General features: G+C 48.1%; 1 protein-coding gene across 7 annotated transcripts in view; it reads right to left on the bottom strand.

Moving 5' to 3' along the window:
* The window catches only part of SUSD6 (sushi domain containing 6), a 97706-nt gene that overhangs the window by 28086 nt on the left and 41911 nt on the right, over positions 1 to 27709 (bottom strand). For 3 of the 7 annotated variants that reach the window (XM_052646162.1, XM_052646165.1, XM_052646166.1), the window contains one exon: positions 22581 to 22785. In XM_052646162.1, coding sequence (XP_052502122.1) covers positions 22581 to 22701 — 121 coding nt within the window. In that variant the 5' untranslated portion in view covers positions 22702 to 22785. Of the gene's footprint in view, positions 1 to 22580; positions 22786 to 23065; positions 23226 to 26870; positions 27178 to 27709 lie in introns of all 7 variants that reach the window. The other 4 variants (XM_052646159.1, XM_052646164.1, XM_052646161.1 and 1 more) reach the window with 3 other exon arrangements.

The raw sequence follows: 27709 nt of genomic DNA, 5'->3' as shown, positions 1-27709 counted from the left end.
CAATCCCACTGCTGGGCATATACACCGAGGAAACCAGAATGGAAAGAGACACATGTACCCCAATGTTCATCGCAGCACTGTTTATAATAGCCAGGACATGGAAGCAACCTAGATGTCCATCAGCAGACAAATGGATAAGAAAGCTGTGGTACATATACACAATGGAGTATTACTCAGCCATTAAAAAGAATACATTTGAATCAGTTCTAATGAGGTGGATGAAACTGGAGCCTATTATACAGAGTGAAGTAAGCCAGAAAGAAAAACACCAATACAGTATACTAACGCATATATATGGAATTTAGAAAGATGGTTAACAATAACTCTGTATGTGAGGCAGCAAAAGAGACACAGATGTATAGAACAGTCTTTTGGACTCTGGGGGAGAGGGTGAGGGTGGGATGACTTGGGAGAATGGCACTGAAACATGTATAATATCATATGTGAAACGAATCGCCAGTCCAGGTTTGATGCAGGATACAGGGTACTTGGGGCTGGTGCACTGGGATGACTCAGAGGGATTATATGGGAAGGGAGGTAGGAGGGGGGTTCAGGATGGGGAACAGGTGTACACTCGTGGTGGATTCATGTCAATGTATGGCAAAACCAATATAATATTGTAAAGTAAAATAATTAATTTTAAAAAATAAATAAATAAAATGAAGCATTAAAAAACAACAACAAAAAAAGAGAGCTGTGTGTGTGTTAAGTTGCTTCAGTCGTGTCTGACTCTTTGTGACCCCATGGACTGCAGCCCGCCAGGCTCCTCTGTCCATGGGATTCTCCAGGCAAGAACACTGGAATGGGTTGCCATGCCCTCCTCCAGGGGATCTTACCAACCCAGGGATCAAACCCACGTCTCTTAGGTCTCCTGGAGAGGGTTCTTTACCACTAGCGCCACCTGGGAAGCCCAAAGACAGCTCGGCCTTCTGCAAATGTGGGCTGGCCCATTAAAGTCAAATCTTGTTTTATGGACTACTCTGTTACTCAACTGTTTAAAAAAAAAGGTTACTCAGAATGGTTTTAGCGTTTATCTACCAGCAATCTGAACAGTGTCTGGGGCCTTAGTTTTCACACACACACACACACACACACACAAAAAGGGAAAAAAGCACTGGTCTTTAAAAGCAGCAACATGAGGTCAAAGCTGAAGTCTCGAGGCTTCAGGCTAAGCCCTCGTCTCTCTCCTGCACCATGGCCCATACCCCAGTGGCAGCCGAGCCTCTGCTGGCCTACACCCTGCCCTGGAGACAGGCTGGGATGATCCCCAAAGAGGAGCCACTCACTTCCCAGGTTGCAAACCTGATGCCTGCCCTGGACATGCTCTGGGTCCGTGCCAGGGAGCTTGGGGTGGGTCAGCAGGGAGGCGCAGGCCCCGCCCAGGCCCAGCGGCTGGTATGGAAACTGTCACTACATTCCTGACTTAGGCAAACTGGGCAGTACTTCCCTTGGCAATCATTTACTCTTCCCTCTTTCTACTGGAACTTAATAGATATATTGTGATGATGTGTTTGTCCCCACTGACGCAATCTCCCTCAACAATAATTTATTTTCTCAATTTTCAGTTTCTATAAACAGTAGCTACTAGTAGTCTATTAAGAGTACTTTCTGACTGATCCTCTTTGGTATTATTTGTAGTCCAAAGCTACCCAAATTCCTTATTTACAATTGTGAAGGGGTGGAAGGCACGGGTGCACCCCGACTCCTGATGAGGCACGAGGTGACCCGTGTTGTCTGGATCTGAGCGATCATCCCTGGCCAATCCCAGCCTAAAACGAGCAGCATGGGGCCCACCACACCGCGTGCCGGGCTCCACTGGGCCCACCTGGGCACAGCACCTCCACAGGGGCCCTGATCAAAGCCTAGCTCAAGCTGGCACCTAACACCTGCTCCTACCCAGCCAGCACCAACCTCGTGGCCTGAGCTGCTGTGCCCTGCCAGGGGGAGCTGCAGGGGCCACAGGCCACGGGCACTGCGTGACCATGCTCACCCAAGACAGAAGCCGTGTACCGGGCCATCCCTCTCTCCAAGGACCAAGTACGACTTCCTCCCAAGAGCTGTGGATGGAGCTGAGGTTCTCCTCCTGCCCACCTGAAGGCATATTCTAGCTTACTCTGGTCAGCTATATTCCCCAAAGCCACGTTTTTCCTAATGCTGCTGCTCTCTTCTCAGAATCTGAGAAAGGCTGCCCATTTCTTTCTGTAGTATACACGTTTCTCCTGTATGTGACAGGCTCTCCACAGTTTGGTCTGTCCTGTTTCTCCGACGTCAAGTCCCGCTAGGCTGCCCCCACCATTGGGCTTACTCACCCACATTCATGGCCTCAGGTCAGCCTGCTGGCTTTTCTTCCCCTCTCAATGTCCTTTCTTACCCACCATCAGCTTAACACCCCACACAGTGCAAGGCCTGTAGGAATGCTCTCTTCTGTAGGAATTCTCTTTCTCTGAAATGAAGTGCCCACGACTTCACAATTTAGCCCACAGTTACTACCGTTTTGTTCACCATTGCTATGTGTGAGTTGGTCTTGCCTCTCCAGGGTACCATGAGCATCTCAAAAGAACAGCGAATCCACGTTCACCAGCCTGGGCATACTGAAGGCACTGGACAAAAATGTGACAGAGTCTGTGCCCAGAAGGGATGATAACCGCTTACAACATGGACTGTTTAAATGCTTAAAAGACCCCAGTTCTTGCATCTCAGGGAGTCTCTCCCCCTCAACACCCCACTCCTGGACCCAGTCCTGGCAAATCCTGACACTTCTGCCTGCAGACAGCCAGCATTCCAGCTCTCATCAAAGCGTTAAACAAAAGATTTCACAACACCCCTATCCCGCTTCAGGCTCCAAAGCTCTTCAAGGGCACCCTGTTTAAACAAGAGGTGCGGTATACTTTTGGGAAATGATGAAGCAACTTCCCATAAGAGAAAAGAAAAAAATTCCCCAAGTGCAAAAAGGCTTCTTTAAAAAACAAATATAACAGCCTGCCTTGCCAAGGGCAGAGAGAAAGAATTTGACATCCAAGCTCTTCATCCCTGGCAAAGAAGCCTGCTGTGCAGGAGCAGGAGAGACAAGCCACGGGGGGTGGTGGGTGGGAGGGGGAAGGAGGCAAATCCTCACAGCCAGATGTAGAGCGCAGCAGTTCTCAGAGTTGGTGGCCCTACTTAATGCCTCATTTCATTCTGCCAAGGTGCCATGGAAGCTCCCCATCTCCTCCTTCTCTTCCTGGACTCCTTCAACAGCAGATGTGACCCCGTCAAGCTAGGTGCTAATGCAGTATTTCACACCCACCAGAGATACTTCCACTTAAAAGCAACTGCCAGGGAATTCTCTGGCGGTCCAGTGGTTAGGACTGGGTGCTTTCACTGACAGGGCTCAGGTTTGATCCCCAGTCAGGGAACTGAGATCCCACAAGCTGCACCACACAAAACAACTACGGTAACTCCTTTGGAGGAGTTGCTTAGTCACTAAGTCATGTCTGACTCCTTGCAACCCCATGGACTACAGCCTGCTGGGCTCCTCTGTCCATGGAATTTTCCCAGCAAGAATACTGGAATAGGTTGCCATTTCCTTTGGAGAATGGTAAAATCCTTTTGCAATAATCACATTCTTCTTTTTTTTAATGGGGTGGTCGGTATGTTTTGTATTTTATACATTAGGTTTGATTGTAAGGATTATTTTCTCACATATTCCAGAGTGTCTGCATTTCAGGGGAGGGTGGTATGTTTTGTATTTTATACATTAGGTTTGATCGTAAGGATCATTTTCTCATATATTCCACACTGTCTGCATTTCAGGGGAGGGTGCACGAGCAAACTGGGTTAGGAGGAGAAAATTCATATCATTTTGCTTGATCTGCAAGGCTTACCTAACTACTCCTCATCTTTCATCTTTATAACTACCGCTAATCAAACAGTACAGCAACATTAGTAGTACTCTTCAAATAAGAAGAAAGAAAAGCATCACCCGCAAAGGAAACCACTCAGGTCCATGTACATATAAAGGCCTAATGTTTTCATACCCAGCAACCAGCATCTGTGTGTTCAGACCCCACTTTGGGATAAGCCCTTTCTCCCTGAACTTGAGAATTCATGCCCATACGGCCTGTTTGCATGAACCAGGAGGCAGCATGCAACAGATCAATCCTAGCTTTGCCCTTATCAGCAACAGAGCAAAGAATAACTTGTCTCCTTCTGCTTCTTACTTTCCCAATCCACCTAGTGACCATTCTCAAGAACCAATGAAAAGGCCATAAACAAGCTGTCAAAGAAAGTCAAGTCTTTCAGACACAATAATGATGTGAAGAAGGCTCCTGCAAGCTGAGTCTCTGACTTGCAGCCCCTTCTTAGGTCCCCACCCCAACCTCCTACAGCAAGCACACAGGCCTGCAGGCGTTCATGCGGAAGCCCCCTTTCTCTAGAACCATGTGGATTCCGGCTACAAAGCTCTTCCAGAAAAGAAGTTAACTACCTAATCTGCATCTCTAACAGATTTCCATATTTCGTGAAATTTTCTTTTTTCAGCTGCTGAAGGGGAAGCAGGAGTCTGAGTGTGGCTAAATGGGAAACACAACGTCATCCAGAATCCCTTTCCTGCGCAGCACCTTTCCGCTGGCAGCGTTATCGCATACATACAACTCACGCAGCACTTTCAAAATAGGCTAGTCAATTTGAAATAAATGTCAGTTTATTATTTTTTTCAAAACGAGTAATGACTGTGGGGGACTAGGTGCTTTCGTTTGTCTGTTCAGCACATTCCCGCCCTTGCAAGTAAGACATACTGGAAGACAATTTATTAGGATGTCTACATCAGCTCCTTAACCACAAAAAAGAAATCCCCTTCGCTTGTGGTTACTAAAGAACCGGGGTGCAAAGTGACAGGACTCAAGGCAGTAAACAATTTATGGGGAAGGAACTTGCGGGAAGGGAAGGAGATGGAGCAGCTGTCCCCCAGAAAAGCCACAAGTGAAACAAAGACTAAGAAGAGGTCAACTCCAAGTCTTCATTTTAATTGAAAAGGCTGAGTTAGTGGGGATGAAAGATGAAAGGGATCATCTTCTTAGAATTTGTATTTGAGTTTTGTGGAGCCTGCCTGAGAGTCAAACAAGCTCTCCCCTGACACATGGAGAGCATACAAACACTTCTAGAACATAACTAAGGGGTAAATAATATAATTTATGGTGTTGCTTTACTGGAAAGGTCAGCAATCAAAAGCAGCATCTGAGGGGGAGGGAACAGTATCTGCGAGGCATTGGGGGCACATCTGATGGTGCGTCATGGGAATAAACGCCAGTGGCGTTTCCCCGACGGAGCACAGGCTAAGGAAGTGGCTGGAGAGACTGCACAGGTGAGGGTACAGGCCTTCTAGGGGCCTCACAGCAAAGCTTTGAGTTTGTTTTCGTTTTAAGGGGAGAAGAATCATGCTAAGTCTGAGATTTTGAGTTATGCTGCCTGCTGGGTAGAAGACAGATTTGAGGGGAAGGAGGGAAGGAATATACTGGAAACAGAGAAACCAGTGAAGAGTCTAGTGAAAGGTGAGGCCTTGGATGTTAGCAGTACTTTTTTTTTCCCCCTTAAAGGGGGCTACCATTTATGCCCCAACTGTAGTGAACCTGGCAGCTGCCTGCCTGCACACTGGCCCCACACCCCTGCCCAGCCAGCCTGCCTGGACACAACCAGGAAGAAGAGATCTTCCTGGTTCCTTCTCTAAAAGGAACTTAAATGTCCAGTGGAAAATGGGCGTCCAGTGGAAAATGGGGGCTTTAGAGAGTGGAGGCGCTTCCAGAATCCCTGTCACTGGTGAGTTCTGGTCCCTGGACAGCAAGTTGTGATGAACTAATGAACACAAGGATCCAAAATCAGAGTGCACCAGCATCTCAAGGAGACACGGCAATAACCGGCAGAATGCTAGGACCCTCTCTTAAACAAAGGATCTGGGAAAGGTGACTAAATCCCTGCCTATCCTTCCATCACCCTGTTCCCCTCACCCCAAAAAGCTCCAAAAAATTCTGCTATTAAAAAAAGGCATGGAAAATGTTCTACTAAGGCTCTACAAATGTTCTGAGAAGGTATAAAATTAAGTGGCTGAAGGGCCTGGGAAACGGCAGACAGCATCCACCAAAGTACACTAGTAAACTTCTGGAAGAGAGACTTCCGTGGTGGTCCAGTAGCGAATCCACCTGCCAAAGAAGCAGACTCCAGCTTAATCCCTGGGGTCTCAGAAGAGTTCACAAGCTGCGGGGCAACTAAGCCCGTGCGCCACAACTACCGAGGCCCCACCCTAGAGCCCCTGCTCCACAGCAAGAGAAGCCGTGCACCCCAACTAGAGAAGGCCTGCACTCAGCAAGGAAGACTAGAGCAGCCGTAAGGAAAGAAAGAAATTAAAAAAAAAACTTCTGGAAGGAAATATGAGCCCATCTTTTATGAAATTTGAAGAGGGTTTCTTAAGAAAGTCAAAGAAAACACATTTCAGGAAAAAAAAAAAGTATGAGTAAAGGAGCAGTGGTTCTCAACTCTTTGTTCTCCCTTACACTATCAAAAATTATTGAGAATCCTCAAAGTCGTCTCTGTGTTACATCTATCAACACATACCATTGTTGAAAATAAAAGTAATTTTTATTACTAGTTTATAAATTCATTTAAAAATAATAAAATCACAGTGATTGTGTCAACACATGTCACGTAGTCTCTGAAACTCCACTACACATCTGTCAAAGAATGAGTGCAAAAAAGGCAGACAGTATCTTAGTAGTGATATGAAAACTGTTTTAACCTTGTCAGTTGCCTGAAAAGATCCCAGTGACCCTTCAGAACCACTGCCATAGATAAAAGTTAAAATAATCTGCAAACTAGAAGATAGTCAAAGAAATACAAAACTCAAGAGAGTTTTATGTCCATCAGATTGGCAAAAATTAATATCTAACAATACTAGCTGTTGCAAAACATATGGTGCTGTGCTTAGTCACTCAGTTGTATCTGACTCTTTGCAACCTGCCAGGCTCCTCTGTCCATGGGATTCTCCAGACAAGAATACTGAAGTGGGTTGCCATGCCCTCCTCCAGGGGCTCTTGCCAACCCAGGGACTGAACCCAGGTCTCCTGCATTGTGGGTGGATTCTTTATCATCTGAGCCACCACGGCAGAACTATAAATTTTCATATGCATCACTCGTGGTGAAAACTCAAACAACTACTTTGGAAAGCTACTTGGTAATACACAGAAAGTTGAACACTTCTAACAATCCAGCAACTCTATCGCTAGGTATGTACGTCAGAGAAACCTTATATACATGTCTAGGACACAGGTACAAGGATGTTCCTTGCAGTATTGTTTTTAACAATGAAAAACTTGTCACCTACATGTCCATTAATGAGAGAATGGTTACAAATATTCTGGTATATAAACAGTACACCAGAATTCCAACTAAAAATGGAATGCTATACCGTAGGTAAAACAAATTTATCAACATGGCTAAACCTCAAAAACAATGTTGAGTGAAAAAAAAAGCTACAGAAGATTACATACACTTTAAAACACAGAACAATATTCTGTATCACTTAGGAATGCATGAGTAAGTATGTAAAACTTGTAATATACAAAGCCCAAATAAATAAATGAAATCCGACTTCCACAGATTGAGGGCCCTTTAAAATACTAGACGTAAATGCACAGGTAAGTATGTAAAAATACAAGAGGCATGGTTAGAAGGATACATATTGATTCAGGATACTGGCTATATCTGCAGAAAAATGTGAAGCAAATGAGGCAAAATATGAAATTGGGGGACAAGTATCCAGGGATATTAATCTCTATTTTTTTAGTATTTGAAATTTGTCATTGACTAAGAATGGGATAACAGATTTAAAGTGGCTATTAGTTGAAATATATCACACATTTACTATAAGTATTTTACAACACCCCCAAACTAAGACATATCATTCTTTTGGGCCATACCCCTAGGCATGTGGGATCTTAGCTCCCCAATCAAAGATGGAACCCAGGCCCCCTGCAATGGAAGCGCAGAGTCTTAACCACTGGACCATCAGGGAAATCCCAAGACATGTTAATTCCTAACAGGGTGTTTAGTAACTTGGTAAGTTTTCTAATCTTCACAGCCACCCTACGTCCCATTTGGTGTCAAAATACTGACAGAAAAAATCGTAAGATTCACCAAGACTGCCAGCTCCTATGGAAGACACAGCGTTATCTTTTCCAAGGCTCTCAATGTAAACGACCCTGAATCCCAGACGAGCTTCCACCCACCCACTGACTGATCCCTGACTGCTTCTATCCCCGACATCCACCTGAAAGCTAAGCTACCACACAGCATCTATAAAAATGCTTTTCTTAAGAGTCAGAGGCACAGGCAGTTAACTCCTGAGCATGAACTGTTTAAAAGTCCTCAGCCTCAATGCTCCCACCACCTACCTGCCTTCAAGAAAGCACCCCAACTGACCCAGTGGCTATCAGAGTCACATTAAACTTGTATTAGTTAATAGCATGCCTCCCTTTCCTCCTTAGTTATCCTGAACACTTAGTCCTCAGGAGTGGGGCTTCTACGGTGTCAAAACCCAGATTCTTAACCCCTAACGCTTCCTGCAGCAGAGAGGGCACTTGCTTAGGGTACAGTGTTTCTCAAAGTGTGGCCACCCTCACCGCCTCTGCAACAAATGAAACCTGCACCCTTGTTTTCTTCTGTTCAGGAAAGAGAACTGAAGGGAGGGGAGACTGTTTGATATTATTTTTTAAAAACTTTTAAAGAATGCAGATTGCTGGGCTGCACTCCAGACAAACTGAATGGTTCTTCGTGGGCTGGGGTATGTGAACCTGATTTTAAAAGCACAGGAAAGCTGGGGAAGCATCACCCAGAATATGTTAGTTTTCTCAGTCTGATGAAGGACTAAAACCTCATCACCATTTCTGCATCCCAGAATCTCAGGCGGCCAAATGCCAAACTCCCCTTTCCAGCTCTCCTTGGTTTGGATCCTGCCTTCCCACCAGGCCCAGTGTGAAATCTCAGCTCTCCAGAAGCCTTCCTGGATGATGTCAGGCTTAATTCTCTTCCTTCTAATAGCACTCAGTACCTGAACCACTCAAGGGAATGAAGATGCATTCTATCTTATCTTTTCCCCCAATTAGACTGTGAGGACTTCAGCTTCTGGCAGAAGGCCCAGTGCATACATAATAGTTTAACACTGAAGTGGTTGATATGCTAAAGACAATGACACTGGAAAGTCAGTGTTAAACACACACACACAAAGTAGTACAAAAAGTATTTCACTTGCAATGGGAGGACCTGGGTTCAAAACCAGCTTTATCCTCTACTGGCTGTGATAAGTCATTGCAAGGACACCAGAATGACATGATACACAAGAAAGCGCTTTACATTTTGTCAGCTGCCAACAGCAGGAAGCAATCATTATTTCTCTGATCTTGGGAGGTGATTCATATTATTCATTTCTCTTTAGAGCCAAGAAAGAAAAAACTGAAACAGGCACCCCTATCATACAAACACACAGAGAAAGCCTTAGAGACAATTCCCAAGGTCTGTGGTTAGTCACAAGCTCTGCTGGAACCTCACGGGCTCAGGCCTCTGCTTCCACCAGGGCAAGGAAGAGGAGGCAGGGAAATGCTCAGTAATAGACCGTGCCTGGCATACCTCGTAGGTCTGCAAATGCTGAGTGATGAAAAGCTTGCACACACTACCTGCGACAAGACTGCGTTCTCACAGGGCCCCTTCCCACCTGCACACCAAGAACAAAGCAGAGTTTTATAGGAGCAAGGTGAGTGAGCCAGAGGTCCCCAAGCGGGTGTGAACTGAAGAACAGCAACAGTCTCCGCTTCTGGAAGTACTGTCAAAGCTGGTCATTAAAATCATCCTCAAACTGCTCTTTCAATAAATGAAAAAGCAGAGTGCAGTATCCAGCTGCCTCAGATTAAAGCAGAGGAGTAGGGGGAAATGAGAAACAGAGTCAGGATTTCCAATTATTGCTAGCATGAGTGTGTTCAGAAGGGAAGAAATTAATGCAATCATCAAAAGGCTGGTGATTTCACTTAAAATGAGTTAAATCAGCCTCAATCTTCCCCTGTTTCCAGGGAGACCTCAGGCTAGTCACTGCTTGAGCTGCCTGAAAGCCACCCAGGCAGGATCAGAGCGGCTAAGTGACAGTCAGCCAAGGCTGGGAGATCTTTGGTTTGCCCGCTCAGACAGAGGCTGGGGAGACAGGCCAGACAATGGTTCTGAGGCAGAACATGCTGATTTTCTCCAGGCCAGGAGTCCTTCAGCTTGCCAATACAGAGGGCAGGAAACGGGGTCCAATTCAATCTGAAGAGTGGCAACCTCCCCTAGGATGGTGAAAACATTCTGTAACTCACAGCTACCCCAAAGTGGGCATAAGAGAGAAGGGAACAGGGGAAAGACTAGGGAGCCTGGATGTGCTCCTCATGAGATGCTAGGGTAGGACCCCTGGGAACTCCCCAGGCATACCCCAACCCCTCCACGCATGGTGCAGACACTGACGGCCAGCTGCACCAGAACGCAGAGTGGGTAAAGTGAGCAGAGAGGGAGGAGAGAGAGGAGGGCAAAGGAGGGCAATGAACACAAAGTGAGAAGGGAGAAATCCAAGGGGAGGAGGCGCATGGACGCATCCCTCTATTCCACGCACCAGCCAATACTTCCACAGGCCTGCATGAGCCCTGTGCCGGGCAGTGGGGAAGGGAGGCCAACATCTCCGGGCACCTGGAAATGAGAACTCACTCAGACATCCGGGAAACACTGCTGGCAATGAGAGTGACGATCTGGGGTCCCGGGACCAGCACCTGACAATGATGTGAAGTCACCCCTCTGTGGACAGTTTATGGAACAGCGTGACTGTAGAGGCCAGAGACTCTAGAAAGTAAAGTTACTTTAATTTCCAAACTTCTCTGGTTTCACTTTCAGACAGTCAGTCCCTCAATGGGATTCTGGTTCAATATCAACAGAAGTTTTCACACAAATTAAAGAATAAAAAAAAAGTTAACAAGCAAGCGGAAGTTCCTGACCCTGCTGAGGAAGCCATCAGAGAAGGCATTAAAGAATGCCAGGTAGGATTTCCCTGGTGGTACAGTGGGTAAGAATCCGCCTGCCAAAGCAGGGAACACGGGCTCAACCCCTGGTCCGTCAAGACCCACATGCAGCGGAGCAGCTAGTCCACGCGCTGCCACTGCTGAAGCCCGCACGCCTGGAGCCTGTGCTCTGCGACCAGAGAAGCCCGCACAGTGAGAAGCCCGCGCACTGCGGCTGGAGAGCAGCCTCGGCTCAGTGCAGACAGAGAGCCCACTCGTAAGCAACGAAGACCCAGCGCAACCGAGAAAGAAAAAGGAGTGCTAGGTATCCGAGTGCAAAGGACCCTGGAGAGCGCTTGCCCCTGAGCAAAGTGAGGGGCCTTCAGTTACCGCTTGTGAGAGGTGGTGTACAGGCTAATGTATACCAGCTAATGTACCCAGCTCAGCACCCTGCTCTCCGTACCAGGGACCTCAAGCTGTGGAAAGACTTAAAACACAAACTTCCAGAGCTCACCACTGCCTAAGAGGGCAGAATAAGAAGTGGAAGGAGGAGATGCCCAAAGTGATGCCGCAGGGGCTCCTCAGGCCCGGCCCCTCCCTCTGTCGGATAGCTGGAAAGGACCAGAACTGGACTGGTGAAGTAAAGAGACCAGCCAGCACCTTCCTAATCATTTAACCTTTTCTCAGTTTTCAAGTTAGGCTGGTCCACCTGCAGCATCCTATTTCTGACCTTCCTCTATCCCCAGCAGTTCGTGACCTCTCCAACCCTCTGTTCACATCTTACCAAATTTGCTCTGGAAAGGTCAAGTGGGCTTTTTCAGCCCAAGTGCAAACCAGTGGTTCTCAGAGTGTGGTCCCTAGACCATCAGCAGCAGTCCATAAGAACTTGGTAGAAACACACTCTCAGGCCTCACCCTAGACCTGACAAATCAGAAACTCTGGAGGTGAGGTCTAGCAATCCAGGCCCCCCAGAGGATTCGAACACACACTCAAATTTGAGACCCAATAGTGCATATAATCTACAAGGGTCAGCCGGATGCTTCTCTCACAAGCAGGTGACTCTTAGCTGGCACAGCTGAACGACCTGAACTTTAAGCTAGGAGCCCACGGAGCCGCCACTGGAGGAAGGAGCTTTCCAACTCAGCCTGTCTTCCCCCACTTCTAGGTTCAAGACCTTGTACAAGAAAGTACATAAACTGCCCTTGAAGCTGTGACCAGAGGCTGGAAAGCACGAACTTGGGGAGAAACATCTGGATGGTCCTGGAGGGCCTTACCTAGCAATGAGAACAAAACAAACCTCCCTTCACCAGCTCTACGCTGCTGAGACCAGACGTCAGAAGGGACAATGGTGGGTCAAAGGGCCCAGGCCTCCTCCTGACTAGAGAGCTGTCATGACTCTGATCTGCCCAGATGCCATCCTGCCCAGTGGAGGCTGCAGTATTTGTTCTGCAGGAAAACTGCCCTGGGCCAGACACTCAGGGAGGTACCTGATCCTACCTCCCTGGGGCCTTGCCATGGGACCTGCAGAAGGCAACAGGCACAGGCAGCGGGTGCCCTGACACATCCTGGGACACGTCGGGGTGGCAAGTGGGTTTCTACAGGGGCTGGCACTATGGTGCAGAATCTGGCGCCTCAGGTACCGCCAACCATAGCCTAAAGAGAACTCTGTGTCCAGCGTTAGCTCGTGCCAGAGTTAGCCTTCTGCTTCCATAGCTGACATCAGGCCCTCATTCCCAACAGGCCCCTGGGGCTTTCCAAGAGGAACATGGGTCTTTCCAAGAGGAAGATTTCTAGGCTTCTCAAAATCCTGACTACAGCCACCTTGTCTGACATGACCATGTCAGTGGAAATTAAAAAAAAAATTTTTTTTAAAGGATCCCTCCATTTCTTCTCTCACCTTCTTTATTCCCAGGAGTGAGGCAGTCTCACACTTGGGAGATCCAAGCTTTAGACTAAACAGATTTGGGCTTTAGATTCAAGATTTGGGGCTCTGTTGGAAACTTTAGTTTGATCTATACAAAGTGGGCCATTTAAAAGCCAGCCTTCTGCCCAGGGATGGATGAAAGATTAACCAGTTAGTGTTAACCAAGTGCTTCGAAGTGCTTCGAGCAATTCAGAGAAGAGATGCTCTCTAAGGAAAAAAGAAGCATTACAATAATCCTTTCCACTGGAATAGACTTTCATGGCTTACCCAGAACTTTTACATGTACTAACTCACCTAATCCTATCATTCACAATCTTAATTATTCCTGCAGGGCCAGGGCTTTCTGTTACCAGTAACAGAATTTCTGAACAAGAGGGACTGCAAAGCTTCTGAAGTGCCTGACAAGCAGGTGCTGAGAGCAACAGCGTAGAGAGCGGGCCCCTCTACTAAAGGTCCCTCGTAGGAAGTTTGAGACACTGGGACGTCCCTGGTGATCCAGGGGTTAAGACTCTGCTCCTCCACTGCAGACGGCAGGGGTTCAATCCGTGGTCAAGGAACTGAGCGCCAGGTGGCCGAACCAGAAACACATCTCTACTAGAAGGCACAATGGTTCTCTGTACCTGCACACATCAAATCACAGGAGAGTCCTCACCCCAACAGCTCCAGGCACTGGCCTGACCCCAGCTGACCAGTCCTGGACACACTTGCATGCCCATGGCCAGCTGCTCCTCCCCTCTTCTCCCTTCCCTTCTCAAGCATGAGGAACCTTCCCCATGGAATTCCTGATGTGAGACCCCGTGCAGTGTACCAGACTGGCTGAAAAGCTCCCACGGGCTGGCTGGGCAGACGCAGAGGATGAGGGGCCGGCCTGGAGGGGCGGCCTCACTCAGCCAGTCCCTTCCAGTCCCCACAGGCAGAGTCCATTCTCCTCCCTATCTTCTCCATAGACTTGTACCAAAAGCAACACCCTCTTCCAGTCCTCCTCATTTCCTTGTTTAGACTCATTCAACCCTTAATCCATTAACTAACTGGTGTTTGTTTTTTTCTCTAACCTTTTGACCTTTAACACCAAACTTATTCCTCCTCCCTCTCCCTCCTCCACTGCTCTGACAACTCATGGACTGTAGCCTACCAGGTTCCTCTGTCCATGGGATTTTCCAGGCAATAGTCCTCGAGTGGATCGCCATTTCCTTCTCCAAGGGATCTTCCCAACACAGGGATCGAACCCAGGTCTCCCGCTCAGACGCTTTACCGTCTGAGCCACCAGGGAAGTCAGGAAGAGCACCTACCTGCCTCCACCAGCAGCATCTTACCCCTCTCGGTGCTTCCCCCAAACTGTACTTCTGGTGATGTGCAGCCCAACCTCTGAACTCTTAGGCTAACACTACGCTTCTTTTCTTTTTTGAAACCCTGGCTTCCAAACATACTCCACCAAAATAGAAGAGACCACTCACTCAACGAGTATGGTAAAGCAGCAAACCAGTTTAGAGGACAGAGTATACTGGACTTCCAAAGTTTCAACAGAAGTGACGCTGCAAATTCCAAAGGAAGGAACAGCCTGGTGAGCCCAGCAGACACGAAACTCTCTCTCTGCCTCTCCTCCCTCCAGACTGGCCCCGACGGGCTGGCCGGGGCATCATGTAACAACAGTGATCACGGCCACACCCTAACCCCACATGGCATGTGTGCCCTTTCACATGTAGCGAGACTGAGGGACACTGAGAAACGCCTGGAAAATCACACAACACGCGAGCGGCAGAACTAGGGTTCCAACCGGCCCAAGAGACAGCATCCTTGACCTGACTATGCCATTCTGTCTCCCCTGCATGCCTCAGGTCTTCAGGTAGACGCCTCTCCCTCAGAGAGGGCTGTCGCAGCCATCTGCACCTGAGACCAGAGCCCTGCCGGTGGGTATTCCAGGGCAGCAATAGCGACCACGGGGAGCATCTTACAGAATTGGAGCTGGCACCATCACAACCCTCGGCAGGAGCTCAACAAGAAACAGTGGACATATCAGAGTCTAAACCGCCCCGTCTGCATTCCTCCTGGTGTAGAGTCCTGTTGCTGGCTGCAGACACCCGCCTCTCATGGGCTGACCATGAGGACCAACTACATGTGACAACTTCCAACAAGAGCCAGTCCAGGACCCAGTTCCTGAAAGTCCTCCATCACATTACCTATCTGCAGCTGCCCCACCCCACCCCCAGCCCACCTTATATCATCAACACACACTTGCTAAATGAGTTGATGTCGCTTATGAAAACACGAAACCCAATCTGTTCCACGGCAACCTTGGGTGTTGGGTCTGGAACAAGTCCACAGGGTTTGTGTATCGTGATCTGCAGACAAAGGGTTCAGGTTCCCCAAGGCAGGAATTCCCAAGAAGCCTTAATGAGCTGTCCAGTCCCTTCAATAATCAAAGACGGTCAAGACTCTCGGAATCGGAATCCTGTTCATAGGGAAAACTCTCTGACATCCTCCCAAGACAAAGGGCTGAGACCAAGAGCTCCTGCTTCTACCACTCAGCAAATACACACGTAGCCTAACTCTCTTTCCCTCAGACCTTATTCATTCTAGTGGTAAGGGGATGGGTGCTGTCTCAGAGGAGCTGACTTTGAACCAAATCTTAAAGGATGAAGTGAAGGGAGAAGGGGAGGGAGGGGAGACAGCGGGCTTCTAGCTACAGGAAATCTAGCCACTGAAGGAACAGGGTAAAGACAGGCTTGAAGGTTCTAGCGCTCAGGGAAAGGAGAATAAGGAGTCCCTTCAGCCTTGACTTTAAGGACAGAGGTAGAGGGAGCTGTGGATGGGGAAGGGAAGCCAAACCCGTCCAGCTGCCGTCTCCCTCTCCCTCTCCAATGTCAGGCTAAGTTTAGAGCCAGCACGGTTCGCACATGCATTATTCCACAGGACTTCACTCCCACATGTAATGAAAGCCTACCTCTTCTCCCTCCTCATCGCCCAAGGAAACCCTCACTGGGTTCACAGACTCTCGCTCAGGCTGAAATTTACCACACTGGGTGATGAACTCGTCTGGGCGGCCTGCCCAGCCCCACTCCCTTCCTCTCAGAAGATGGCCCCCACCACCACTACATTCACCCATTAAAGCATGAAGACACTTGACATCCTCCTCCACTCCCAAGAAGGATGGGCACAGAGTCTTCCGGGGAACCACTGACCAGGCTGCTGCTCCTCACAGGGCCAGGGACCCATCCTGCCTGCCCTCACACACAGCACGGACCATGATCCTGCACAGGCCTACCGGGGGTGACCCCTCCCACCCCCACCTCCCCGGGACGACTCCTGGCCTGGATATAACAAAGTACAAAGGGCACTGTCCCTGCCTTCAAGGAGCTTATGTGCAAACTTCTATAAAACCAAGAAGAAAGAACATGAACTAAGATCAAGTTCCACTGCATGATGGGGACAAATCAGAGGGCCACACAATCCACTGATGTCACCAGCTAACTTCACAGGCTATTAGTCAGCAATCTGGAGCAAGCATGCATCATCATCAGGAGCCTGAGTGTGGCTGCACTGGGTCCTCTGCAATCTGGCCTCCAAAGTAATGAGACCAACTGGGAAGCAGAAACATCCAAGGCTCCTCTCCTGTTGGCCCCGCACCTCGAAGTGTCGAGATAGGTGCTCGGCAAATATTGACAGGCGGCTCCCCACGCCCCGTTTGTCCTTGTCTGGCGCATGACAATCCCAACGACATTCTCTTAAGCCTCCCACTGCCAGAGTCAACAAGGCTGAGCTGTCGGAACTCAAGCCAGTGATAATAAATACACAGGTCCCGCCTTCTCCCAGGGAGACCTGTATCTACTGAATGTGAAGAACTGATAGTCAGGACATTTGTATTATATAAAGTGTCACTCGCTGGCTACTCAGAGTAACAAAGGCCGGAGCAGAATTATTTTATAATCTTGCAGGAGTTCTTAGCGATAACTTCCTGAAACACATTTCCCCTCTTTGGCTTACACAGCTAAAATACTTTTTGTGAATTTGAAAAGAAAAAACGCTGTGCAAAGAATAAACCTTGAAGAGAATCTGTTTATCTTCTCTGCACTACTTCCCAGAATTCTGAATGATTAAATAGTTGTACTTTTAAAAGATTTGGCTACTGGCAAAGCTAACAAGTTAAAGCAGTTAAAACAGGGGGAAAACCTTGTCTCTAGGGAAACAAGTGAACCTAGGTAGGAAAAAGGCTCTTACAGAAAGGAATGCTGTCAAACACAGCTAAGGAAAGGAAGAGGAGGCGAAAGCACCACCAGAACAGAGAGACGAGAAGAGAGTTCTTCATTTTTAATTCCCTCTTGTATTCTCCTAGATGTGTTTAGAAATTCTGTAGAATGTAACCCTTCATTCACATCACTGTGCTGATGAAATACCTCTTTAAAGAGCAGACCCTTGGGGGACTGCCCTGGTGGTCCAATGGCTGAGAATCCACCTTGCAATGCAAGGGACATGGGTTTGATCCCTGGTCAGGGAACTAAGATTCCCACATGCTGTGGGGCAACTAAAGCCCATGAGCCACAACTGGACCTGAGTGCCACAGCTGAGAGCCCATGCGCTCTGCAGAGCCTGTGCCCTGCAGCAAGAGAAGCAGCAGGGTGGGCCACAGCTAGAGAAAGCCCCTGCACCACGACGGCGACCCAGCACAGCCCAAAAGGTAGCAGAACAGACCTTTGGCATTCTCATTTTGTTAAGGTTTCAAAAACCCTCTGGACATTCCTAACAACCAGCAGCTTTGAGGGAACCCCAGCTCTGAGATGCCAACAAGACAGCCTCACTGAAGGGGAGGACTGCCTGAGATGGCCCAGCTGACCCTCAGCCCCAGCACTGCAAAGGGCCGCTGCTGCTCTTTTCTGCTTGGCTTCCTGTGCGAGATGCCAACATGTCGCATTTGAGAATCAGGGGCATGCGAACTGGGAAGAACTCGTCCGCATGTGTCTAAATATACTCAGGATGCTGCACTGAATTGAATCCGAAAGAATCCAAGAGAGATGGAACAAACAAGGTGCACCTTCCAACGGAGCTAATCAGCTATGGTGTCAAAAGTGTAGAATCAACTGGTGCTAGAGTCTGGTCCTCACACCTGGCAATTACTTCTCTGTATGCCAGTCAATGTCCTTAAGTGCTTCATATGAACTATCTAATTTAATCCTCACAACAATCGTATGAAGTAAGATTATCTACTGTTTTCCCTATTCTAGCGAAACACAGACAATGAGGTCAGCAAGATTATCCAAGGTAATACAGGCCAGTGGGGCACTGAGGCAGTATTCATTCTCTTCGTGGAGAGTTCAAACTGTAGGCTGGCTTAAGGTGAGGTGGGTAAACAGGGCAGGGAGATCCAGCAGCAGGCATCTGTCTTAGTCACACCGCACCATGGAAGAGTCATCGCTGAACACGGCCGTTCCTCTAGGCCCCAAAGCTGAACATAGGCAGCCAAGGTCACTCCTGATCTGGCCACAGTCCAGGCAGCTGGCTACACCAGTATCAGCCACCTGGAATGGGAGGACTGCTCACACCCTCATAGGTGCTGCTGGGGTGACGAGGAAGAAAGGAATCTCCCAGTTGGTGAGAGGTGGTGAAAGAATTCATCTACAAACCTACCTAGAACAATTAAAGACTCTGAGCACTCACCTAGTTTTTTTTTTTTTTTTTAGCACCTGTGACCCTCTTTTACAGAAAGAGGTGGGTAAGGATAACCTGTAAGCTTGTAATTAAGGACCAGGGTAGTGGGGCACCTTTGTTTTGGTAGGTGGAATTTGTGTTTAATGAGGCTTTAACCCAGAGGAGAGCCACTGAGGTGTTCAGTCTGGCAGACTTCTGGCTTGTTTTGTTCAGAAGTTACAGTGCAAAGTTCATACCATGCGCTGGCGGTGTTCTAATCATGGCACAACAATCAGCATGCAGAGGACAATTTCTCAATGTCTTTTCGTAACGCCAGGGTTCAGCCAGCTCTATAATGACCCACTCAGCCTCCTACCACAATCCCCAAGTCTTTTTATAGTCACAGGTAATTACACCATGGAGAGATTACATCATGGCCTCAGCATGGTTGGCAGCTGACAGGAAGGTGCTCTGCGGATGTTTTGGGAGCTTCATTTAGCAAACAATTTGCTGTGGTCCCTATTGTTCCTTTCCAAAAATAGAACTGCCCTGGCAAACCCTGTGCCTGAACTGGGACCCAAACAACCAAGGGTCATTGCAGAGAAGAGCAGAAACAACCACAGAGGCAGACAGGGTAACCCAGAGATGACCCCTGCATCTTTCACCCAGGAAGGAAAACAGGCGGTGTCTCTCTTCCTCTGTCAAAGTTATCCTCTGAAGGATGCTGATCTGAGTGTGCCAACAGAGAACAGTACAAGAAACAGGTCTCAGAGAAGCCGGCCACTCAGCAGAGGTAGTGTGGTTCTCAGCAAGAGCATGGGCAACAGAGTCAGACAGACTGGGTACAAATCCCAGCCAGCTTCCCCACCTACAACTGTCTGCCTCTGTGCAAGTTACCTAAACTCCCTTGGCCTCGGTTTCTCATTTGTAAAATCGTTACAGGACCACGTAGATCACCGGCATTCTGAGAACTTTTATGTGATAACACAGAGCCTGATACACAAATGATGCTCCATACACATCACTTCCCTACCTGTCCTCTCTTCCCAGCTCAGTGTATGTTACCTCTGACTCCAAGTCCCTTCAGAGACAATGAGGTGAGCCAGGGCCACCTGCCAACATCTCTGCCACAGTGATGCTAAGGGCCAAAGCCACACCATCCCCCCGAGAGCCGAGCTCTCAATATTTTCCATCTTCAGTGAACACTAAGCACCCAGCTTTCTCACTCTGCCTTCCTTGCTTTAGGTGCTTGCGTAATTTTGAACACAGCCTTTAAGTGTCATGGCAACATCTTAAAGGGGAAAAAAAAAATACGAAGTTTTTTCAATAAAATTGCTCAGAACAGGGAGAGAATGGAAATTAAAAGCTTTTTATATGAGTCAGCAAGGCAGCTGGCTTGGGACCATCCAACTATGCAAACAGGGAAGGCGAAAGGAATTCTGGACGTAATCAATCCTTCCTTAACTGGTCAGGTTTGACATTTCCTCCCAACCCCTTATCCTCAATCCAAGAAGTGACTCTACATCTCCAGTTTTGTTTTGCTTTTTAAATATTTATTTACTTTATTTGGCTGCTCCAGGTCTTCGTTGCGGCATGAGGAATCTTTAGCTGTGGCATGTGGGATCTAGTTCCCTGACCAAGGGTCAAACCCAGGCCCTCTGCATTGGGAGCATGACCATTAGACCACCTGGGAAGTCCCTCCAGTTTTGTTTTTTAAAGACAGAAGAGAACGTCATCCACATTAAGTCTCCTGCCCAGAGTGACTCATCAGGAGGTCACATACCAAATCTGCTGTTGTTATTATTTAAAATTACACAGAGCACTTTATATGTCAAGCACCTTCCAATCATTTTTATTAGTCCACACAACACCCACCTAACATCCTCAAGTGTTGTATTTCTGTTTTATAGGTGACACCAAGAGGTCAAGTGATTTACCTGAGGTCATACATACAGCAAGTTTCTTAAAGTCACAAGCAAAGAGACCTGGGAGAGGCTGCTACACAGCGGGGATCCTAATTCCTCTCCAGCCCAAAAGGCAAGTTGGGTAGCATGAGCACAGGCCTTATTTTTAGACCTGGTCTTCCCCTGCAGATTGTGCCCAGGTATGAAGAGTAAGACATGCTTCCTTTTGCCACTCTGAAAAAGGGAACTTTCAGTAACTCTCTCTGTCTCTGCTAAAGATATGACCAAGGGGCAAGCTGAACCCAATCCTCTGTAACCCTGTCTCCATTCTAACTCCAAATCGATGGCTGCAGATAAGAGAGACCAGGACAGAAGACTGAACTAGGGACATGACAGATGTCACTTTACCTAAAGCTTTACCCCAGAACTCTCAAGTGCCTCTTCATGATGCTTTTCTTCTAAACCTGGGCAGTCACGACCAACTCTAGGCATGCTCGCGGCATTTACCACCAGAGACTATGCAGACAACCACCTCTAGAGGATGCCTGCTGACCTCTGTCCAGTGAGTCTTGCAGTCATGTTTGTGCCAGGACACATGAATGTATCTACTGGAGCTCTCTGGGTAACAAGCGTCTCATTTAGAATGCCTCTGGAACGGTGTTTAACAGCAGCTATAGGAACAGGTAAGAAATGCAGCAAGAGACCTTTCCTGACCTTTCCTGCCCTGAATGCCTTTCCTCAACTTCAGATTATCTGAGAGTCTTGGTTTCTTGGCAAGCTTGCCCGACACACCACTCATGGCAGGCTCGGCCATACAGGTGTGCTCTGGGTTTCAGGCCAAGCTGTGGGTACCTCCTTCCACCAGAAACCACTCCAGAGAGGAAAAAATATCACAACTTCATGCACTCGAACAAAGCAATGGTGAAACCCCTTCCCCTGTCAGCACCCTGCTCAGTGCCAGTACATAGGTTTTATGGGGAATAAAAAGACTGGGTGGAGGCAGTGGGATGGCAGGGGAGGAAGGATTCTTTGCAGATGGGGGAGGGAAAGAAAACAACAGAGCCAATTTTCCCATCCCGGTCTGAGCCCACACTATAGACTTATATTTTTCCATACTGTAGAATAATAATCCCTTTATCCAGCCAGTCTGGAACCATCAGTCCCTGATAATTGATTTCAGACCCTGAATGGAAAGCTGGGAAGGTGTGGGTAGCTGGAAAATGGGGTGGGGAATGGGAGGGTGGGGGGAAGCCCATAGAAGAAAGTGGGGGGGGGGGGGGTACAAGGGATGGCCCGATGAAGCTAAGAGGCCGAAGGCAGAAGCTCTGCACTCACACGGCCACGGAACGCCGGGACGCCTCCCCAGCAGAGCCGGCAGGAGCACGCGTGCCGGGGCGCCAGGCACTGGGCGGGGCTCTGGCCCCAGGGCTGCCGTGAGCCCGACCCTGGGCCAGTGCCCAGCCTCTGAGGTCCATCCCAGCTCTGCCCAGTCCCTTCTTTCTTCTTACTGTGACAACCACTCCATTCATACACATTCTTAGTCAGCATCGCTTGTTCTGGGCTGGGGTAAGCTGGCAAACCTCCTCCATAAAGGGCCAAATATCTTAAAGTGTAAATATTTTAGGCTTTGGGGACTACCTGGTCTATGTCACTATTACCCAACTCTGTCATTACAGCACAGGTGAGGGACCTGAGGCTTACAGAAGCAGAGACTCGCTCTGGGTCACAGAACTAGCGAGAGCAGGACTGGGCCCTGAACACAGACAGAGGATTCCAAAGCGCGCATCCTTACCTGCACATCACACTCTGAATCCTACACCTCAGTCCCCCACGTGACTACGGCTAGGGGAGGGGGGTGATCAAGTCACCCCTGGCAGGATCCTACACCCCCCACTTCCGGCTGGCTCCCTACGTCCCTTGGAGCCCCCCTGCCCCTCCCAGGACTGGCTCCCGGCTGTATCAGCACCAGCACCGAAGCCGCCACCTTCTGCTCTCCCATTAGCTGCTCCACAAGCGGAGAATCCCCTCTCCCAGCCTTTGGGAAAACAATGGTACTGAGACTTCCTTCACACACTCAGGCAGCAGGTAGGGGCTTACCTGAGGCAAGTCCGTCTCCAAGGAGGGTGCTAAGAATCACCAGGGGAAGGAATACTCCATGTCCCGTGGAGGCCACGGCAAACGCTGAGGTGCTCTTTGGTGCTATCCTGCCATGGCACATCTTTTATCCGTCCAAGTTATTTTTAAAAGGAAAAATGTAAAAGCCACAAGGAAGAACTCTGAAGTCAGCCTCAGGTAGATTCACCTAGTAAAAAAAAAAAAAAAACAAGGACATAAGTGAAAGCTTTAGCCGTACGTTAGTTATAATAGGCCTTCCTTTATGATAAGGGAAGCCACGGTCACGTACAAAGTTGAAAGAATTCTAGCAGCTGAATCTCTACTGCCAGGAGAAGAGACAAACATGTAAGTGGCTTTTCAACTCCTCCCTGGAGAAATGCCAAGGCCCAGAGTAAGCTGCCACAGGCGTGGTTACCACCTGGGAGCCAGATCCTTGTGACGGGACAAGGAGACCAGAGCTGGCTCACCTGGGGATCCGTCAAGCTGGGTAAAGCTTTCAGAAACTGCCCTGCTGCCTGCCTGCCCTGGGGGCTCCAGCAGAGAGGAGGAAAGAGATGGCTGTTCATGTGCAGAGTGTTGCGCCAGAGTTTGCCTCTGCCTTTGCCACTGGACTCAGAGCAAGTTCAACTAACCAGAAAAAAAAGAAAAAAAAAAAAGAGAACATGTGTGTAAGAGGGAGAAATGCACCGCCTAGAGAAGGAACGCCACAGCTGGTGCCAAGAGCCCCTGGCTTGGCCTGCTCAACCACCAGGGGCTGCAGGAGCCCCTGGGGACCTGGCTCTCCCCACCCATCTCAAAAGTGGACTAATTACTCAAGGCTCACCCAACACACCTGCGACCCCAGAGGCTGCATCTGTTGGCTTTACGTGACAAACACTGAGGGGAGAATGAGGTATAACTGTTGACTAGCCCAACCATCCACTCTGGCTCAAAGACTCCCACCAGTATCTTTAAAAAAGCAAAAAAAATCAGGGATCAAGACTTCTAAGGGTTTTTTCCCACTTGCTTTCAGGAAAGCAGAAGGGTTGATCATACATTTTGATATAGATCTATTATATTCTACTTAATTCACTTGATATCACTGATCCTAGTTTATAAAAGATATTCCAAATATAAGATTACACTTCCTCCTTAAACGCCATACACACCTCTTTCTCCAGTAAGGCTTTATGTAAATAGATAAGCAAGCCTGCTGCTGCTGCTAAGTCGCTTCAGTCGTGTCCGACTCTGTGCGACCCCACAGACGGCAGCCCACCAGGCTCCTCCGTCCCTGGGATTCTCCAGGCAAGAACACTGGAGAGGGTTGCCATGTCCTTCCTCCAATGCATGAAAGTGAAGAGTGAAAGTGAAGTCGCTCAGTCGTGTCCGACTCTTAGCGACCCCATGGACTGCAGCCTATCAGGCTCCTCCACCCATGGGATTTTCCAGGCAAGAGTACTGGAGTGGGTCGCCATTGCCTTTTCCGGATAAGCAAGCCTGCCATCTACAATCCCAATAAAGGATGTCCCTGAGGGATTATCACCCAGCCCTGGCTTTAATCCATGTATGAAGCCTTTGGCTCAGGCCTACACAGCCCTTCTAAAGAGAGGTACTGCAGACAGCAATATGAACTGTCTTAGTCTACAGGAAAAGCAGCTATGAGGGTCTTCAATGAGCATGACCAAGGGGCTCACAGAGAGAGCTAGCCACTGGGTCTTCATTCACCACCCCTAAATGGTTGGGACTGTAGAGTCCTCTGTCCTCAGCTTTTACCCACACTCCAACCTGGGCCTTCACAGCTGTAGAACAGGGATGGTTCATGGAGAGGTCTAGGGATGGAGTCTGCTAATGACCCAAAAGGGTACACAAAACCACATGCATGTGAATGTGTAAAAACAGTTACGTAGCTAAGAATGGTAGAGTCAGAATGCCAGAATTCAAATCACTTTCCTGTGCTATCACTTGTGGCCAGTTTACTCTCTGAGCCTCAGTTTTCTCATCTGTAAAATGGAGACAGTAACCATACCATCACCTTCATAGGGTTGATGTAAGGATTCAGTTCAGTTCAGTTCAGTCCCTCAGTCATGTCAGACTCTTTGCAACCCCATGAATCGCAGCACACCAGGCCTCCCTGTCCATCACCAACTCCTGGACTCCACCCAAACCCATGTCCATTGTGTCGGTGATGCCATCCAAACATCTCATCCTCTGTTATCCCCTTCTCCTCTTGCCCTCAATCTTTCCCAGCATCAGGGTCTTTTCAAATGAGTCAGCTCTTTGCATCAGGTGGCCAAAGTATTAGAGTTTCAGCTTCAACATCAGTCCTACTAATGAACCCCTTAGGATCAGACAAAGTGCTCAAAACAGTGCCTGGCACTTTGCAAGTCCTCAGTAAACAATGGCACCTGTTGCTGTCATAATTATTAATAAGATCTGAGCATCAGAGGAGACCTTAGAGGTCATCAGGCTTCATCTCCTCTTCTGAAAGAAGCCAGAACTAAAGTTCAGAGAGTTAAAGGTTATGCCCAGGCCGCCAGCCAGTTAGCAATGGATCCCTGGTGCTGCCACTGTGCATGCAGCCACAGCTGGTGGCCTGGGCAGGCACTCACCGCCCCAAGGGAAGAACAAGTGGGTCATGGAGGATGACACCTGCTCGAGCCACAAGACAGCACGTGCACAAGTACTTCTGCAGGGAATGGACGTGCACAAGTACTTCTGCAGGGAATGGATGAGGCCAGATCAGGGTGGTGCTCAATGTTCTGTGCATGAGTGGAGGGAGTCAGGAAAGACTACCCAGGAGAGGAGACGCTCGACAGACTACTGAACGGTGTGTCCAGTGAAGAAGGAGCACATCGAGTACAAGCAGCTGGGAGCGACGGACCCCTACACTCCCAGGAGACGCCAGAGACAGGGGCTAGGCTAAATTTAAAATCGAGCCTGAAGACCAGGACTTCCCTGGGGGTCCAGCGACTATGACTCTGCGCTTCCATGCAGGGGCCTGGGTCCATCCCTGGCCAGGGAACTAGATCCCACACGCCACAACTAAGACCCGGTGCAGTCAAATAAATTAAAGAAAAATTAAAAAATAAAAAATAAAAACTTTATCATTGAAGACCATGTGGAGCTTACAAGGATTAAACACAGAAGTTCTAACTCCAAATTCTTTCAGGAAGATCACTGTGGCACGGATTTTAGAGGACTGGTTACCAAATAGGAGGGTAACATGGTACAAGGGAGGGTTACCAAGTGGTAAAGAATCCTACATTTAGCGTTTTATAATTAATGTAGGGGATTCCCCATTGGCTCAGTGGTAAAGAATCTGCCTGCCAAGAGGGAGACCTGGGTTCGATCCCTGGGTCAAGAAGATCCCCTCAAGGAGAAAATGGCAATCCACTCTAGGACTCTTGCCTAGGAAATCTCATGGACAGAGGAGCCTGGTGGGCTACAGTCCATAGGGTCGCAAAAGAGTTGGACACGACTTAGCAACTAAACAACAATTAAAGTAGAGCTCTCTGGAGAACCATGTGACAATATCTAGCCCCCAAATGCACATATTCTCTGACTTATCCATTCTACTTCTATATTCTGTCCTCAGAAACCACTTGTGTGCAATGATATATATGCAGGATATTCAGTGCATTATTTCTATTTGCACAAAACAGAATACACGCAGTGGTTTAAAAAGAACTGGGCGGTTCAGTCTGTACTAATATGGAATGCCTTCCAAAGTTAGTATGTGAAGAAAACCATATGTGTGTGTGCGTGTGTTTTTAAAGGATAAACACGTGTGCATATGCGTGTACACACACGTGTGTGCATACACACATACATACACACACTCTTGTATGCACTGAAAGTCTCTCTCTGGAACGGATGTACAAGAAACTGGTAGCTACCAAGTGCTATCAGGGAGGGGAACTAGGGGTGAACAGGGGAGAAGGCTCACTGTTCACCAAATGTATTCCCTTTTCATCTCCTTGAGTGTTGTATCTTGTGTATTACCTAATCAAATAGATAAAATACAAAATAAAATTAATGCAGCAAGGCCTTCCCATAGGCCACCCATCTCCTTCCTCAACAAATGAATGGACACGCCAGTAAATCTGATTTTCCCTGCCAGGAATACAGTCAGTTGCAGGGCTCAGCACAAGGGTTATCTCCTGGGGGAGTTCTTTTCTGACATGTCACACCCACCTCCAGTAGAAATAACCCTCTTCTTACTCCCCAAGTGCCCTGAGCACCCTACTCTGACGGTACCTCTATCAGGTGATTACATCTGTTTATCTGTCTTACCTCACCCGGCTCAAAGTTCCTGAAGGCAGGGACCGTGAATTACTCAACATGGAATTTTCAAAAGCCGTCACAGGGCCTGGCACCAGACAGGAAGGCAGCAAATGTCTGCCAAACTCATGAATACTACGGGGAGAAGCGAGTATGGAACTGGGGAAAAGATGCATACATATAAGCTCATGTTTTGTTTTGAAGAAACAGCTGGTTCCTCCCTTACTGTTAAGCAGGCACCTGGGCCAAGGGACTAATTCCACCATGAGTCAAAGACATGATAAAGTGCAGAACAAATTGGGTGATGGAAATTCGGGCTCTGCAAAGAGAAAACATGAAAAGAGGAGAGTCAAGGAACATTCACAAGCAAGGCTGAGCCAAGGGAGTGCTTTAGAAATAACTTGGAGAAAAGTGAGTCCCCACAGCCCCAGAGTATCCCAAAATGGGAAAACTCAGCTATTATAGAGAAAGGATCACACTACATCTAATCATTTTAAGAAAGGATCCGCTTTGAATGCAGAATTTTAAAAAACTGTCCTTGAATTGTGGCTTTAGACCAAGTGAAAAGAAAAACACTGAAAAAGAAATTGAGACTGAGTGTTCATTACTATCCCTACAAAAAACCTATAGGCGAAAAATTGGGGAAAAAAAATTCATTTCACTTCAGTATTTTTTTTGGGGGGGGGTGTTTTAGTGACCACTTCCCCTGATTTAAAATATTATGATTTAGAGAAAGAAAGTAGAATGGTGGTTGTCATGGGCTGGGGGGAGTAAGGAATTGGGAGTTAAGGTTTTGTCAGATGAAGACAGTTATGGAGACAAGACAGTGGTGATGGTTGTTCGACATTATG

The sequence above is a fragment of the Budorcas taxicolor genome, chromosome 10 (genome assembly GCF_023091745.1).
Source record: "Budorcas taxicolor isolate Tak-1 chromosome 10, Takin1.1, whole genome shotgun sequence".
NCBI lineage: Eukaryota > Metazoa > Chordata > Mammalia > Artiodactyla > Bovidae > Budorcas > Budorcas taxicolor.
This window is presented reverse-complemented; position numbering and strand designations above follow the sequence as displayed.